Below are 13,618 nucleotides of genomic sequence, written 5' to 3'. Positions count from 1 at the left end.
AATTAGTCTCTATTGTGTGATTAAAGTATGAAGAAATGTTTGTGCCTTCATTGTGCATCATTTATTCCCCACATTTTTCTTTCATCCTGTTTATGATGTTTGTTGTTATAGTGTGAGTAACTATGGATATGCAATGCGGGAGAATGTGATTAATACATAATATAATGAAGATGGCAATGTATTATGTACTAAAGACTGGGGATTATCCTAAAAATAGGTATAATTGGGGTTATTCAGCTTATCCATTACATCCAAAGCCTCTCTGCTACCATTTTCAAATATAGGCTAGTCATGTTTTTATTCAATTGACTCAGCACATAACTTTTTCTAAGATATTGTGACCACCAAATAATGAGTGTGAATTACATCGCTAATGATTAACTGGTTCAGAATCTTTCAGTAGGAAACTGATCAGCTATTGCGCTGGAAAATTACTCGCAAAGTTAATACATGTAATAATTTAGATTGAAGTTTGCTGTTGGCATTTGGAGCCCTGAAGCAGGTGTTGGTAGCCAAAACTTTAGTAACAGCTCTTAATATGTTGCATACTTAAAAAATGTTTTATATGAGGGAGACAGGAGAAGAAAATGAGATGTTTAAAGTCATGAACTGTGGCCATAGAACTGTGATCCCAAAAACCAGACTGGCATGTGGTCTGCAAGTTGTCTTCTGCTATCCATTGTCCACTTTGCTTTTTTTTTTGTCTGAATAATCTCAGTAAAAATATAGATCCTCTCCAGTCCCAAATATATTGTGAAGTACCTGTAACACAAAGCCTACAAAAATTACTCATGACCTATAGAGCTAATCTAATTTACCATAACACCATTAACTTATTGAAGTAACACAACAAGGACCCTATCTATGAAAATGCAACACAGTACATATTGCAGTCAGACCTAGAACATCAATAATTATTTTTATTTTCAAGGCAGTTTTTATCAACAAATAATGGGCACTGCTATGGGGGCCTCTATGAATCCTGATATAGTGAATCTTTATGTCACCGAATTTTAGAAGTTTCATCTTGTACAACATCCTTTTAATCTGAGATTCACATGTATAAGCACTATATAGATGATAGCTTATTTTTTGGAAAATCAATGTGGACACCTAGCCTTTTTTTTCAGCTGGTTCAATAGCAGAGATCCCAATTTGAAACATGAGATTTCATTTTTATACATCCTTATTAAAAAGGACAGATATCGGTTCACCATAACATTAGAAAGAAAGCCGATGGACAAAAACAACTACCTGCATTATTCAAATTATAATAGACATTTTAAAAATAATTTACCATATAGTCTATTCTTAAGATTAAAAAGATTGTGCCCAGTACCAGAGGAATTCAGCAAACAGTCTAAAACTCTGGCTCAAATATTTTACCACAGAGGTTGCACAATACAGTGTATAGAGAAAGGATACTCAAGAGCTAAAACACAAGCACATTAGGATTTGTTAAAGACCTGTCAGAATAAGAGTACTCCACCAGATTTGGTGTGTACATTAAGATTTTCTTTTATATCATATGATATTCAAAATATCATATTGTAACAGTAGCTCATACTAGAGTTACATACATGTTTTAAAAATATCAAACCTGTAGTCACATACTCCAGTAACCTTAACCTAAGAAACTGTCTGGGTCCCTCTGTTCTATCTTCATATGATATGTCATCTACAACTAACACTGGCCGTGGTCCCTGTGGCTCAAGAAAATGCTCTGTACGTAAGTACTCACTCAATATCTTCACTTTCTATCCATTCACAGGTAAAGAATATAAGTAAAATTTTACTGGCACATGCAACTCCAGTTTTCTGATATATGTGGAGGGGCATAATCGAAAGGGACACCCAAGTTTTTCTGAGGACAGGAGACAGAAATTCTGAGGCAGGGCTGGAGTCAGGAAGACTTGTTGCGAAGGCAGCATGTGAGAGGGCACAGCTGCCTTAAACAGGCCCAGTGCCTGATGTCATCAAAAGATGCCCAGCCTGTTCTCCCACTGTGGGGCCTTGAAAAAGACACTGGTACACACCTAGGCCAGCAGCTTCCAGTATGGATGTCCCAGGGAGAGTGGTGCTCTGAGTTCTGAAGACTTGGCTCTGTTATGGACCCAACCCTACCAAGGTCCACAGGTAAGTCGGGGCACTGGGCATGGGACACGGCCTAGGACACTGACAGAACATCCTTTCCAACCTTCCTCTGTGTAGTCTAGGCTTGGGTTTATTAGGCAACATGCAGTGGAACCTCCTGATGATCAGGGAGGGCATGGACTTGACTCGCTGGTTCCCAGGAGTTTTCTTTGGGTCCATAACCCTTCCAGGCCATGAAGTACTGGAGTCTGCCCTACAGTTCCATAGAATCTAAGATGATATGGATTTCATATTCAGTGTCAAGGTCTATAGCATTGGAATTTGTTGCTGGAAGAGTTCTGCCTTTCAATCTCAATACCAATGGTTTGAGAAGAGACATATAGAATGTGTCATGAATGCAAAAGGTCTAGACACACCTACATTTCCCAAGCCTTGTTTTCTTTCTAGTATCTCCTCTGTAATAAGATAGCGTATTTTTAAAGAAGAGTTTCTTATCCCATTTTTTTCTTTGTGTGTGTGTGCATTTGTAGTGACAACTACCTTTTTTTGTGGTGATATGGATATGTCTTTTGTTACTTTGTGATAGTGCAGGAAGTAATGCTCAGTCTTTCAGAACTAGTGCATATTATTATTCTCTGAACATTATTTACTGATATACAATGCATTTGCTTGGTTTTGGCTCTTATTTATGATATGTCAGTGTTAATGATACATCTATATATAAAATATAGCTGTTTTGAGTTTTTTTCTGAGTGCATTTGCCTTCATTTTTAGATGTTTACCATAAAGCAGTTGTTTAATAGAATATTCTGATATTTTTCACTATTTGTTATTTTTAGTAGCAGTTGGTTTTGTGCTCCGTTTTGTGACTAGACTTTGACAGTTTACCAGGTCAGTTTGATCCTTAATATAGCACTTTTGGATTATTTACTAAAGCTTAGCTTGAGTTTTCTGCAGCAGGGCCCATAGGAATAAAATGGGCCTTGTTGCAGATAACTCGAGATAAGCTTTAGTAAACAGGGGAGTTAAATTCAGTCTCTCTTTTGTTATATATTTTTTAGGTACTATTACCTCTATATTCCTTGAAAAAACGTCCCTTGTGATTTGGGTTGTCCTTTTATTCTTTCAACTTCTCATTCTATTTGCTGGACACTTTGTATTTTGCTATATTTATTCATACACTGTTTACTGGTATTTTTCTGTGGCACATTCCTTTTTCTGGTTCTCATATGTGTATTTTATTTTTACATCATGTATTAACATATATTTTTTATGAAATTATGTGTTCATTATATTTATATCTTTTATGTTATGTATTTATTTTTTATTTTTTAATGTAGATATTTAGACTGAGGCAGGCATTTGTTGCCAAAACATGTGACCGTGTCGAATCCATTGTATCTGTTCTCTTTGGAAATAAAGAGTTTGACTGTACTCGTATTTGCTCTCTGGGATTAAAGACTTTGATTGAACTTCAGAGTCTCACTTGTTCTTGGTTGACCTACATCCCATCCCTACTTTGTTGGTTGGCATTTTCTCCATAGGGAATTCTCCCATGCTGATCAGGTGCTGGTATAAGCTCAAGAAGCCCATGCTCCCTTGTTTGTTCAAGTAAAATATTGTGACCTGATTGTCCATTTGTAATAGAAGCACTTTCAGCATGATTAAATGAGAAAAGGTTAGAATCACAGTGTATATGGCTCGAAACTCAAGATGTGATAGGAATCTTCGTTTGAGGACCATGGTCCCTGAATATGGAATTGTAGTAAATGGCCTCCTCAACCTTGTGGAGAAACATTTGTTGTGAGAATGAGATCTATTGTAGACAGAATGGTGCCCTGTTCAACAGATTGTGAGTGTTGAGCCACCAAGTAAGTCCTTGTTTGATTTCTGGCAATTCAATGATTTTGTGATGTAAACTTTGTCTGTTTTGATCCCATTAACTTTTGAGACCCCATTGAATGGAGCGCATGATATGTCGTGCTATAAAAATGATGACTGTTGTAGCCAACATGTGTCCAAAGAGTTTGAGGAGGGACCTGGTAAGAAAGACAGATCACAGAGAGGAGTTCAAGGGAGAGCTGCTGGTCCTAGAGGAGTGAGGGCTTTTGGATTTGGGAAGAAGGAAAGGTGCTGCTGGACCCAGGGGGAAGGGAGGGATAGAGATCAAGAGGTGCTGCTGGACTTGAGGTAGAGGTAAGAGGGAGAGATGATGGGTAAAAGCAACCCTGAAGCTGACATACTGGCGAGGAATGTTAGTTGAATTACTCTGGTGCATACTGCCAGAGTAATCATACCCCCTGTTGATGTCTCATGTGCCCAATGGGGTACACATGCTGTGAGTTCTGAAACTATATGCAGCAGGATCAATAATGCATGTCAAATTGGCAAATAAAACTGGATATGCCAGTTGCCGTTTAAATGCCTTCAAATACATCTGCAAAGCCATCAGTGGATTTTTATAACAACTTTGATATTAGAAGAGGAATAAATGTAGAAAATGGTTCCCTCATAAAGGTTGACTATGTCATGTTAAATATTTAAAATAAGAAATTACACTGTCTGAGATCCACCTTAGCTTTGGGCCAGAACATTATTAGAGAATTACAATAAATATGTGTGTCATGCTAACTTCCTATTGGCTTATCAAAGGCTTTACGAAGACATGAATGATGCTGATGTGGCAGAGGGAGGAGCATTACCTGTGTATATAAATGACATGTTCATACAGACCAGACCAAAAACTCACAGATCCACTTTTCTTATTCTGAATTACTCTAGAGATACAGAGACAAACATGTCTGCCAAGAGTGGTAGTGGTGCAGGACAGTGCAATCAGCAGACATCATCTCAACAAAATCAAAGCAACTCATGCCAAAACAAAGGACAAGGCTATGATCGTAAGTTCTACTTCATTATGATACAATGATTGTCAGTTCTGTGGTTGATGCTAGAAGTTTGCTAACTTTTCTTTAAGTTAAAGAGGTCACATTTCATTTTTAAACTTAACTTTACTGAGATGGTCTTGAACTAGTTATTCTGTAACAGTATGATATACTGCTATGTTGGAAACCTGGATTCAGTTCCTAAGGATAGTCTTTATGGTTTCTGAGATGAAGGAAGACATATCTGTCTGTACAGCAGTTACAAATACTATCCAGAATCAAAGTACAAATACACTATAGCAGGCCCCAAATTTATATTCTGTTCTATCTATGTTATAAGAAACACCCACAATTGGCCATGGAAGTGGCTGTGAAGGACAGTGGAGTCAGAGCTCATAGAGCTCTAAGGTTACAGTAAATGACTTCTTCCAACAGAGAAGTCATGTCTCTCGACGGAGGTTTTAATTCATTATAATTATGCTTTCCTTGCATACATTTTACAAAGTACTGTGGCCTCAGGGATGAAAGTAGACTTATCTCTGAAACAGTGTCATATACAGTCTAGTTTCAGGGCGTGTGTCTACTTTAGTAGGTCTCAGAAGGAGTTGTAGTCTGCCATTTCTATTTATTCCAGCTATGATGGCTTTTCTAAATGTGATCAAAAATACAGAAGAAACCTGTCTTCGCAAAAAACAATGACAGTCAAAAACAGCGAAGATGACGCAAAAGAAGAAAAAAAGAAAACAATGAAGAAGAACCAAAAATGAACAAAAAAACAGTAGAAACAGGAAAATTCTGAAAAGTAAAGAGTGCAAAATATACTGAAGGGAGAAAAAATATAAAAAACAAAATAATAAATTAAAAATAAAAATCAAAAAGGAGACGACACAAGCAAAATGAAAAAATACTAAATGGATTTATTGAGGTGATATGACTCGACACAGCTGTGTTTCGGCCCAACTGGCCTGCGTCAGGAGTCTGTTACACCAGATAATACATACATGGTGTAACAGACTCCTGACGCAGGCCAGTTGGGCCGAAACACAGCTGTGTCGAGTCATATCACCTCAATAAATCCATTTAGTATTTTTTCATTTTGCTTGTGTCGTCTCCTTTTTTGATTTTTATTTTTAATTTATTATTTTGTTTTTTATATTTTTTCTCCCTTCAGTATATTTTGCACTCTTTACTTTTCAGAATGTTCCTGTTTCTACTGTTTTTTTGTTCATTTTTGGTTCTTCTTCATTGTTTTCTTTTTTTCTTCTTTTGCGTCATCTTCGCTGTTTTTGACTTTTCTAAATGTGAAACAGTTAAAAAAAAAAAAGCAAGGGGGCAGATGAAACTTCAGATGGTTGTGTATAAATGTTCATTATTTGCTCTGCAGATGATTCAAAGGCTCCACAAAATCACAAATTCATAATCTGTTCTAATCTATGTTATCAGAAACATCCACAACTGGACAGATCAGTGGCTGTGAGGGACAGTGGAGTCAGAGCTCACAGAGCACTCAGGTTGGAGTTGGCTCCTGCCAACAGAATAGTCAAGTTTCTGGACGTAAGTTGACGTTCATTATAATAATGTTTTCCTTTCAAACTGTTTGAAAAGTGCTGTTGTCTCAGTGAGGAAGGTAGACTAAAGTTATCTCTGAAACAGTGTCATATACAATCCAGTTTCAGGATGCATATCTACTCTAGTAGGTCTCAGAAGGAGTAGTAGTTTCCCATTTCTATCTATTCTAACTAGGATGGATTCTCTACATGTGAAATAGTTAAAAAAAACAATGTGAGGGGAAAGGTGAAACTTAAGGTGGCTGTGTATAACTATTCATGATTTTTCAAGCAGATAATACAAAGGCTCCACAAAATCACACATTCATATTTTGTTCTGCTCTATGTTATCAGAAACATCTACAACTGGTCAGGGCAGTGGCTGTGGGGGACAGTGGAATCAGAACTCACAGAGCTCTCAGGTTGGAGTTGGCTCCTGCCAACAGAATAGTCAAGTCTCTGGACGTAAGTTGAATTTATTATGATTATATTTTCCTTTGAAACTGAAAAGTGCTGTGGTTTCATAGAGGAAGGTAGACTAAAGTTTTCTCTGAAACACTGTCACATATAGTTCATTTTCAAGATGTGTATCTAATCTAGTAGGTCTCAAAAGGAGTTCTAGTCTGCCAATTTGGGGTACATGAATTTTGGGTTCCGCCATTTGAGCACCCTAATGTTTTGGGCATAGCCAATTGGGCTCCTAAATGTTTGGGTGCCCAGATAGTATATTTTTGGGAGTCTAAGCATTTGGGTGCCTAAATGGTAGTATGTATGGTCAAATTAAATAATGGGCACTCAAATCTAGGTGCCTGAAGTTAGGGTGCACAGCTTGTATTCTATAACAGCACATTAGTGCACCTAAAAGGTATAGGTGCCCAAATGACAGCGCCAAAATGGCAGCACCCAAAAATCCAGCTTTGGTCTTTTCTAGCTATGGTGGCTTGTCTACATATGAAATAGTTGAAAAAAGGGAGTGGGAAGGTGAAACTGCAGGCAACTGTGGATAAATGTTCATGACTTGTTCAAGCAGATAATGCAAAGGCTCAACAAAATCACAAATTTATATTTGTTCTATTCTATGCAATCAGAAACATCCACAACTGGGCAGGGCAGTAGCTGCGGAGGACAGTTCAGTCAGAGCTCACAGAGCTCTCAGGTTACAGTAAATGACTCCTGCCAACAGAAAGGTCAAGTCTCTGGACGTAAGTTTTAACTCATTACAATACTTTTTCCTTGGAAGCTGTTGAAAAGTTATTTTGCAATCTTTAGAGATGATTACATTCATAGAATCATGGTTCTTTTTCTGTTCTATATTATTAGAGACATCCACATCTGGCCAGAGCAGTGCCTGTGGGGGACAATGGAGTCAGAGCTCACAGAGCTCTCAGGTTGGAGTTGGCTCCTGCCAACAGAATAGTCATGCCTCTGGACGTAAGTTTAAATTCATGATCATTGTTTTTTTTTCCATAGAAACTATTTAAAGACTACTATATTATAATTGGGGATATCTGCAATAATTTAGTTTTAAAATTGGTTGTGGCAAAAATAAATAATTCTATAATTGACAAACCAGCTTATTTTCGAATGAGATCACCGGCCATCTTCTGACACAAATCGGGAGATGGCCGGCGATCTCCTGAACTCGGCCAAATCAGTATAATCGAAAGCCAATTTTGGCCGGCGCCAACTGATTTCCATCGCGGAGCCGGCCAAACTTCAAGGCAGGGTACAGAAGGCGGGGTGGGGGCGGGATGGGGGCATGGTTACAAGATGGACGGCTTTGCCTGATAATGGAAAAAAGATGGCCGGCTTTGATGAGCATTTCGCCAATTGCACTTGGTCCATTTATTTTTAGGACCAAGTCTCAAAAAAGTGCCCCAATTGACCAGATGACCACAGGAGGGAATCAGGGATCACCTCCCATTACTCCCCCAGTGGTCACTAACCCCCTCCCACCCTAAAAAATAAAAACAAAAAATGTTTTGACAGTCTGTATGTCATACCCAGCTCCCTGACAGCAGTATGCAGGTCCCTGGAGCAGTATGTAGTGGGTGCAGTGCACTTCAGGCAGGTGGACCCAGGCCCATCCCCCCCTACCTGTTACACTTGTGGTGGTAAATGTTTGAGCCCTCCAAACCCCCCCAAAACCCACTGTACCCACATGTAGGTGCCCCCATTGATCCCTAAGGGCTATGGTAGTGGTGTAGAGTTGTGGGGAGTGGGTTTTGGGGGGGATTTGGGGGGCTCAGCACCCAAGGAAGGGGAGGTATGCACCTGGGAGCAATTTGTGACGTCCACTGCAGTGCCCCCTAGGGTGCCCGGTTGGTGTCCTGGCATGTGAGGGGGACCAGTGTACTACAAATGCTGGCTCCTTCCACAACCAAAGGACTTGCATTTCATCGGGTTTGAGATGGCTGGGCCTGGTTTCCATTATGGCCGAAAACTGACCTACATGTTGAGATTTAGCCGGCCCCAACCGTATTATTGAAAGAAAAGATGGCCGGCCATCTCAAAAATACAGTTGACTCCGCCCCTTTGGGGAGCCGGCCCCGAAGATGGCCAGCCATATAGATGGCCGGCACTGTTCGATTATGCCTCTCAAAGCAATTTATATATGAACATAAGAATTGCTCTAATGGGTGAGAACAAAGGTCCATCTAGCTCAGTATCCTTCTTCCAGCAAGTCGGAAGTACCTACAAAATAGCAAGTTTAAATGCTACCAAATCTAGGGATAAGTAGTGGCTCTCCCTGTGTATTTATTTATTTTATATTCCATCCAAAAACTATAATAGCAGTTTATGGACTTTTCCTCAAAGAGAAAGGACATCCCAGAAAACACTGAAACAGTGTCACCTACTGGAGGTTACTTGCATAGCAGGATGAAAATTGAATCATAGTACATTGTTTCTATCTAGATAATGTATGGCGATAACTGAACCACATAGGAGGAGGTTCATAATGGAGGAAAACTGCAAACTGTAGTGAATGAAGGATAAAGACATGCTACTGAAAACAGGACTAAAGTATCAGAAAATTTATCTTCTTCCTCTACTGTGTTTGTTCCATGTGTTTAGAGTCAAGCATCTCTTCCAACAGTGGCTATGAGGGAAGTCAGTGTGGTCAGATATCACAGTGCTCACAAGGTAGAGCTTATGATTCATCCCAAAGCACAGGCCAAGGTAATGAACATAAAATGTATTTAATAAAAGCACTTACAATAGTTTTAAGAGCAGTGTATAATTAGCTATAGATTCTTTAGATTGGTTGAAATTATGAAGCTTCCTCAGTATTTTTAACCTGATCACAATATTTTCTGGTAGTTAAATGGCAATTTTAATAAATTACCCTTACCTGTTTGGGGATCAAGTTATAATTTTAATGTTGACGTGTCCACTTTATGCTACAACAGACATAACCTTTTTATAAAGTATAATGAAAATAAAATTAGCGAGAAAATATATATAAATAATCCTTTCATAAGAAAGAACGGGCTTCTTTAACAAACTGCACTACTGATTAGTAGCACACCAAAGGTGAAGAAGCCCATTATATTCCCATGGGCTTCTTTGAATTCGTCAAACACAGTGAAGGTGACAAGAGTCAGAACTATATGATTTCCAAAATATAAACAGTTTATTAAAACATCCAATGACTCGACACGGGCCGTATTTCAGCCACAAAGGCATGCCTCAGGAGTCTTAGGTCTGAATGTTTCTAAACTCACTGGCTCTTCAAATAAAGCAACAAATATTAAAATATCATATGCCACTAGCAGTATCTCCTGGCAAAAAGCTGTCACAAACTTGCTGCAATGTGTTGAGACATTGGATGTTTTAATAAACTGTTTATAATTTGGACATAATCTAGTTTTGATTCTTTTGTCACCTTCGATGTGTTTGATGATTTGTGAGCTTGCAAAGGTTCCTGTTCTTCTGTTTCTCTAGCCAACTTTTCTGTGTTCAGCATAACGCTAATCAGTAGCGTAGATTTATAAACGGAGACCAAAGTAATAGAAAGTATATATGGAAGCCAGAAAGAATGTGACTGTATATACTTACAGTAACTTTGTGGTTCTTGTTTTAGGTGGCTGTCAAAACACAGATCAGCAGAAACAATGCACAGGTGGAGCAAAGAAGTGAAAATGCAACAATGAAACTCCACTTTCCACAAATCAGAAACAAGCATGTTAACCTCTGTGTTTAAATTGACAATAACACTTATTTCAAAAGATTAATCTTTAATGTTAATTCCAAAACCTGTTTTGTCAAGATTCATCTTTTCTTTCCACACAATTTTCCTGGAATATTAAAGCAATCCTTATGACTAGAGATTATATTTGTCTGTGCATCTCTCTATACAAATGCATGAATTTCTAAACCCCAGACCAGGGTTCCTTAAGGTTCCTAACAGTCCTGGTCAAATAGATATTGCAGAGAACCAATGGGGTTTGTCCCTCACTGTGCAGGGTAGAAGATTCCTCTCTATGGCTGGTAATGCTGGGTTCCTTTACTACCTGCCTAATATGATATTCAAGTGTAAGTTGGGTATCTAACAGTGTTTTCACATTAAGGGCCTTATTTATATGCACAGGTCCAAAAAGGAGGCACGGATCCTATATATGGGTGACCAGGATCCATTTCTAGTCAGTTTAATTGCTTTGAATTTCTACCCCAAGGTCTATTTTGGTGGGAGTGGGGGTTAGGACCAATGATTACCATGGGAAAACTTCCTCAGGGTTAGTTAAGTTCTGAATTCTTTGTTCCCCCAAACGTGGCCTTCAGATGTTGTTAGTCTGGTTGTGAGCCCTTGGGCCCTGGCCGAGGCCTAGTGTAGGGGTTAGGCCAAGGCCAAGGGTGGGCCGAGCAGGCACTACACACTACCACAGCTACCAAGCCCTGTACACACACATGCAGCAACCAACTTGCACCTCAGAAAAGGGAAGATAGGGCAATCAGGTGAACCTCACAGCCTATCTGGAACCGATTCACTCAGAATTCAAGCATGCGGGCCTCACGGTCTAACTGGAACCGACTCATACTTAGGGAGGGGAGAAAGAGACTAAATGAGGGGTCCCCCATGGGGACCGGAGCACCAGCAACACCCTTGGTGCAGGTAATCAAGGAGAAAGGGAAGCATACACAGAAACACGGCAAGCCGTAGCCCACCACACACAAAGAAAGTGAGGGACTGTAATATAAGATACTGTAGGCAGAGACCCTCAGCAAACAGGGAAAGGAAAAGTCCACAAAACGGAGTTCGGAGCCTAACACACATACCAGCACAGAAAGGGAGTGCTCTGTAATACAGGAGGTAGTACAGCAAAGAAAGGACTGAAACAGTCACAAAGGGAAGACTGCAGTAAACAGATAACTGCCAAAAGCAGAGAAGCTCTGCAGACAAAGGGTTAAACCAAGCTCAACACACAGACAGCAACCAGAGGCAGGGAACACTGCAGACAATGGGTTAATTGGGAGTACAATGAAAAACAAACAAACAACCACCACGGAGAGAAACAAAGGGCAGGACCTGCCAAGCAGAAAATAAACACGGCACAAAGGGAACTCTGATGGAAGGGAAGCAAAACAAACGAACTGGAACAGAACGAGGAGGGACTCACCACACAGCACCAGAGCAAACAGAGAAACCCAGGTGTAGTGAGAAAGGTAATTAGACACAGGCAGGCAGCAGCCGGCAGACAGAGACAGAGCAATAGAAAACTGCAAGCCAGGATAGCACAGAGCTAATAGCTCAGACAGAGCAAAGTTAAGGCTTCAGCAGAATTGGAGAAAATGCCAAAGAAGGGGTTGACGGGAGAGGTGAGCTTAAATAGATCAGACTGACATCAGCTCAGCTCCTGATGGACCAATCAGGAGTGGTTCCAAGCATTCCCCTGTCTGACTAGCTGAATTCTAACAGAATCATAACAGATGTGGTAAAAACAAAGCAAAAAAACTGAAAACAAACATCTGAGACTGAGAAGTGTCCACAGGGATCTGTCCCACCTTTATTACTTCCTCAACCCCCTCTAATCTAGCTTACCCAGACTTTGGTCATTCACAACCTTGGAATGGTCTCTAGTCACTCCTGCCTTACTGGTATTATGGCTCTGACTGACCTGAGTGAGGTAGATTTCTTTTGATGTACAGATTAAAGTGGTAGATCATCAGTTCCCATTGTAGAATAAGCCATTTATAGATAGCAACAATTGTACATATATATCATCTGTCCACAATTGTACATAGATACCATCTGTCCATGAAGAATCATGCATGTGCTAAAATGTACTGGGAAGGGTTGGGTGATGAGAAAGATCCAGGGGACAGGGAGTAATGGGTTTGGCTTCAGTAAATCACATTTTCCAAACCTGAACTCACTCAGCACTGAAGCCTTTAACTCTGCAGCTGATTGAGATACTGAGCTCTGTCTGGACATTTCATCAATCAGTGACTAGTATACCTAAAAAAGCTGAAGTAGAGGTATCTTCTAACTCTATTATTGCCCCAGTTCTGTGGTGCATTCTGCAGATTTGTTCAGTTGAATTTGAATATGGATACAACTGTCATGGCCACGGTCATGCCCAGCACCCAGACTCACCTCCAGGTCTTTGGGAGAATTAGGGATGGGCCCCGTTGCTTTTCTTGGAGCCCCGGTTTACTTTGTGGTTGCACAGGGATAACAAGTTGCTACTCTAACTTGCAGGGGTGTCCAACCACCTGTATAAGCTTCTCCCATCTGAGGGACTTCGCTGCCTGCTGGCTTCCTTAGGTGCACATATGTGCAGGAGGACAACTTTTAAAGGGCCAGCGGCAGGAATTCCAGGACACCAGCTGAAGACATCACTTTTTGTCCAGTTGAGTTAAAGGAAGTTTGTGACTCCCAGCCTTCACAACGGGTTGTCTGATCTTGTCCAAGCATGAGTTGCAGCCTTGTTCTTGATCCTGCAGTGTCTTCATTCTCAGCCTTGTTCTAGTCTCCATTTCAAGTCTGCACTTCCTGTCTTCAGTTCCAGCCCTGCTCCAGTCCCCAGTTCCAGTCTTCATTTCCAGCCCTGTTCCAGTCTCCAGTTCCAGTCTTTGGTTCCTGTCTTCAGT

At 40.1% G+C, this 13,618-nt stretch overlaps 1 protein-coding gene across 1 annotated transcript in view; it reads left to right on the top strand.

Annotated features, from left to right (window-relative positions):
* Positions 1-10,750, top strand: part of LOC115471285 (hornerin-like) — a 32,233-nt gene extending 21,483 nt beyond the window's left edge. Inside the window, exons 11-18 of the mRNA XM_030204987.1 lie at positions 3,435-3,619; positions 4,747-4,994; positions 6,423-6,533; positions 6,881-6,991; positions 7,615-7,728; positions 7,847-7,957; positions 9,602-9,706; positions 10,611-10,750. Coding sequence (XP_030060847.1) covers positions 3,435-3,619; positions 4,747-4,994; positions 6,423-6,533; positions 6,881-6,991; positions 7,615-7,728; positions 7,847-7,957; positions 9,602-9,706; positions 10,611-10,666 — 1,041 coding nt within the window. The 3' untranslated portion in view covers positions 10,667-10,750. The remainder of the gene's footprint in view (positions 1-3,434; positions 3,620-4,746; positions 4,995-6,422; positions 6,534-6,880; positions 6,992-7,614; positions 7,729-7,846; positions 7,958-9,601; positions 9,707-10,610) is intronic.
* Positions 10,751-13,618: the final 2,868 nt, after the last annotated feature.

This window comes from Microcaecilia unicolor, chromosome 5, assembly GCF_901765095.1.
Source record: "Microcaecilia unicolor chromosome 5, aMicUni1.1, whole genome shotgun sequence".
NCBI classification, from domain to species: Eukaryota; Metazoa; Chordata; class Amphibia; order Gymnophiona; family Siphonopidae; genus Microcaecilia; species Microcaecilia unicolor.
The sequence above is the reverse complement of the archived record's forward strand: the minus strand, read 5'-3'. Positions and strand labels throughout refer to the sequence as shown.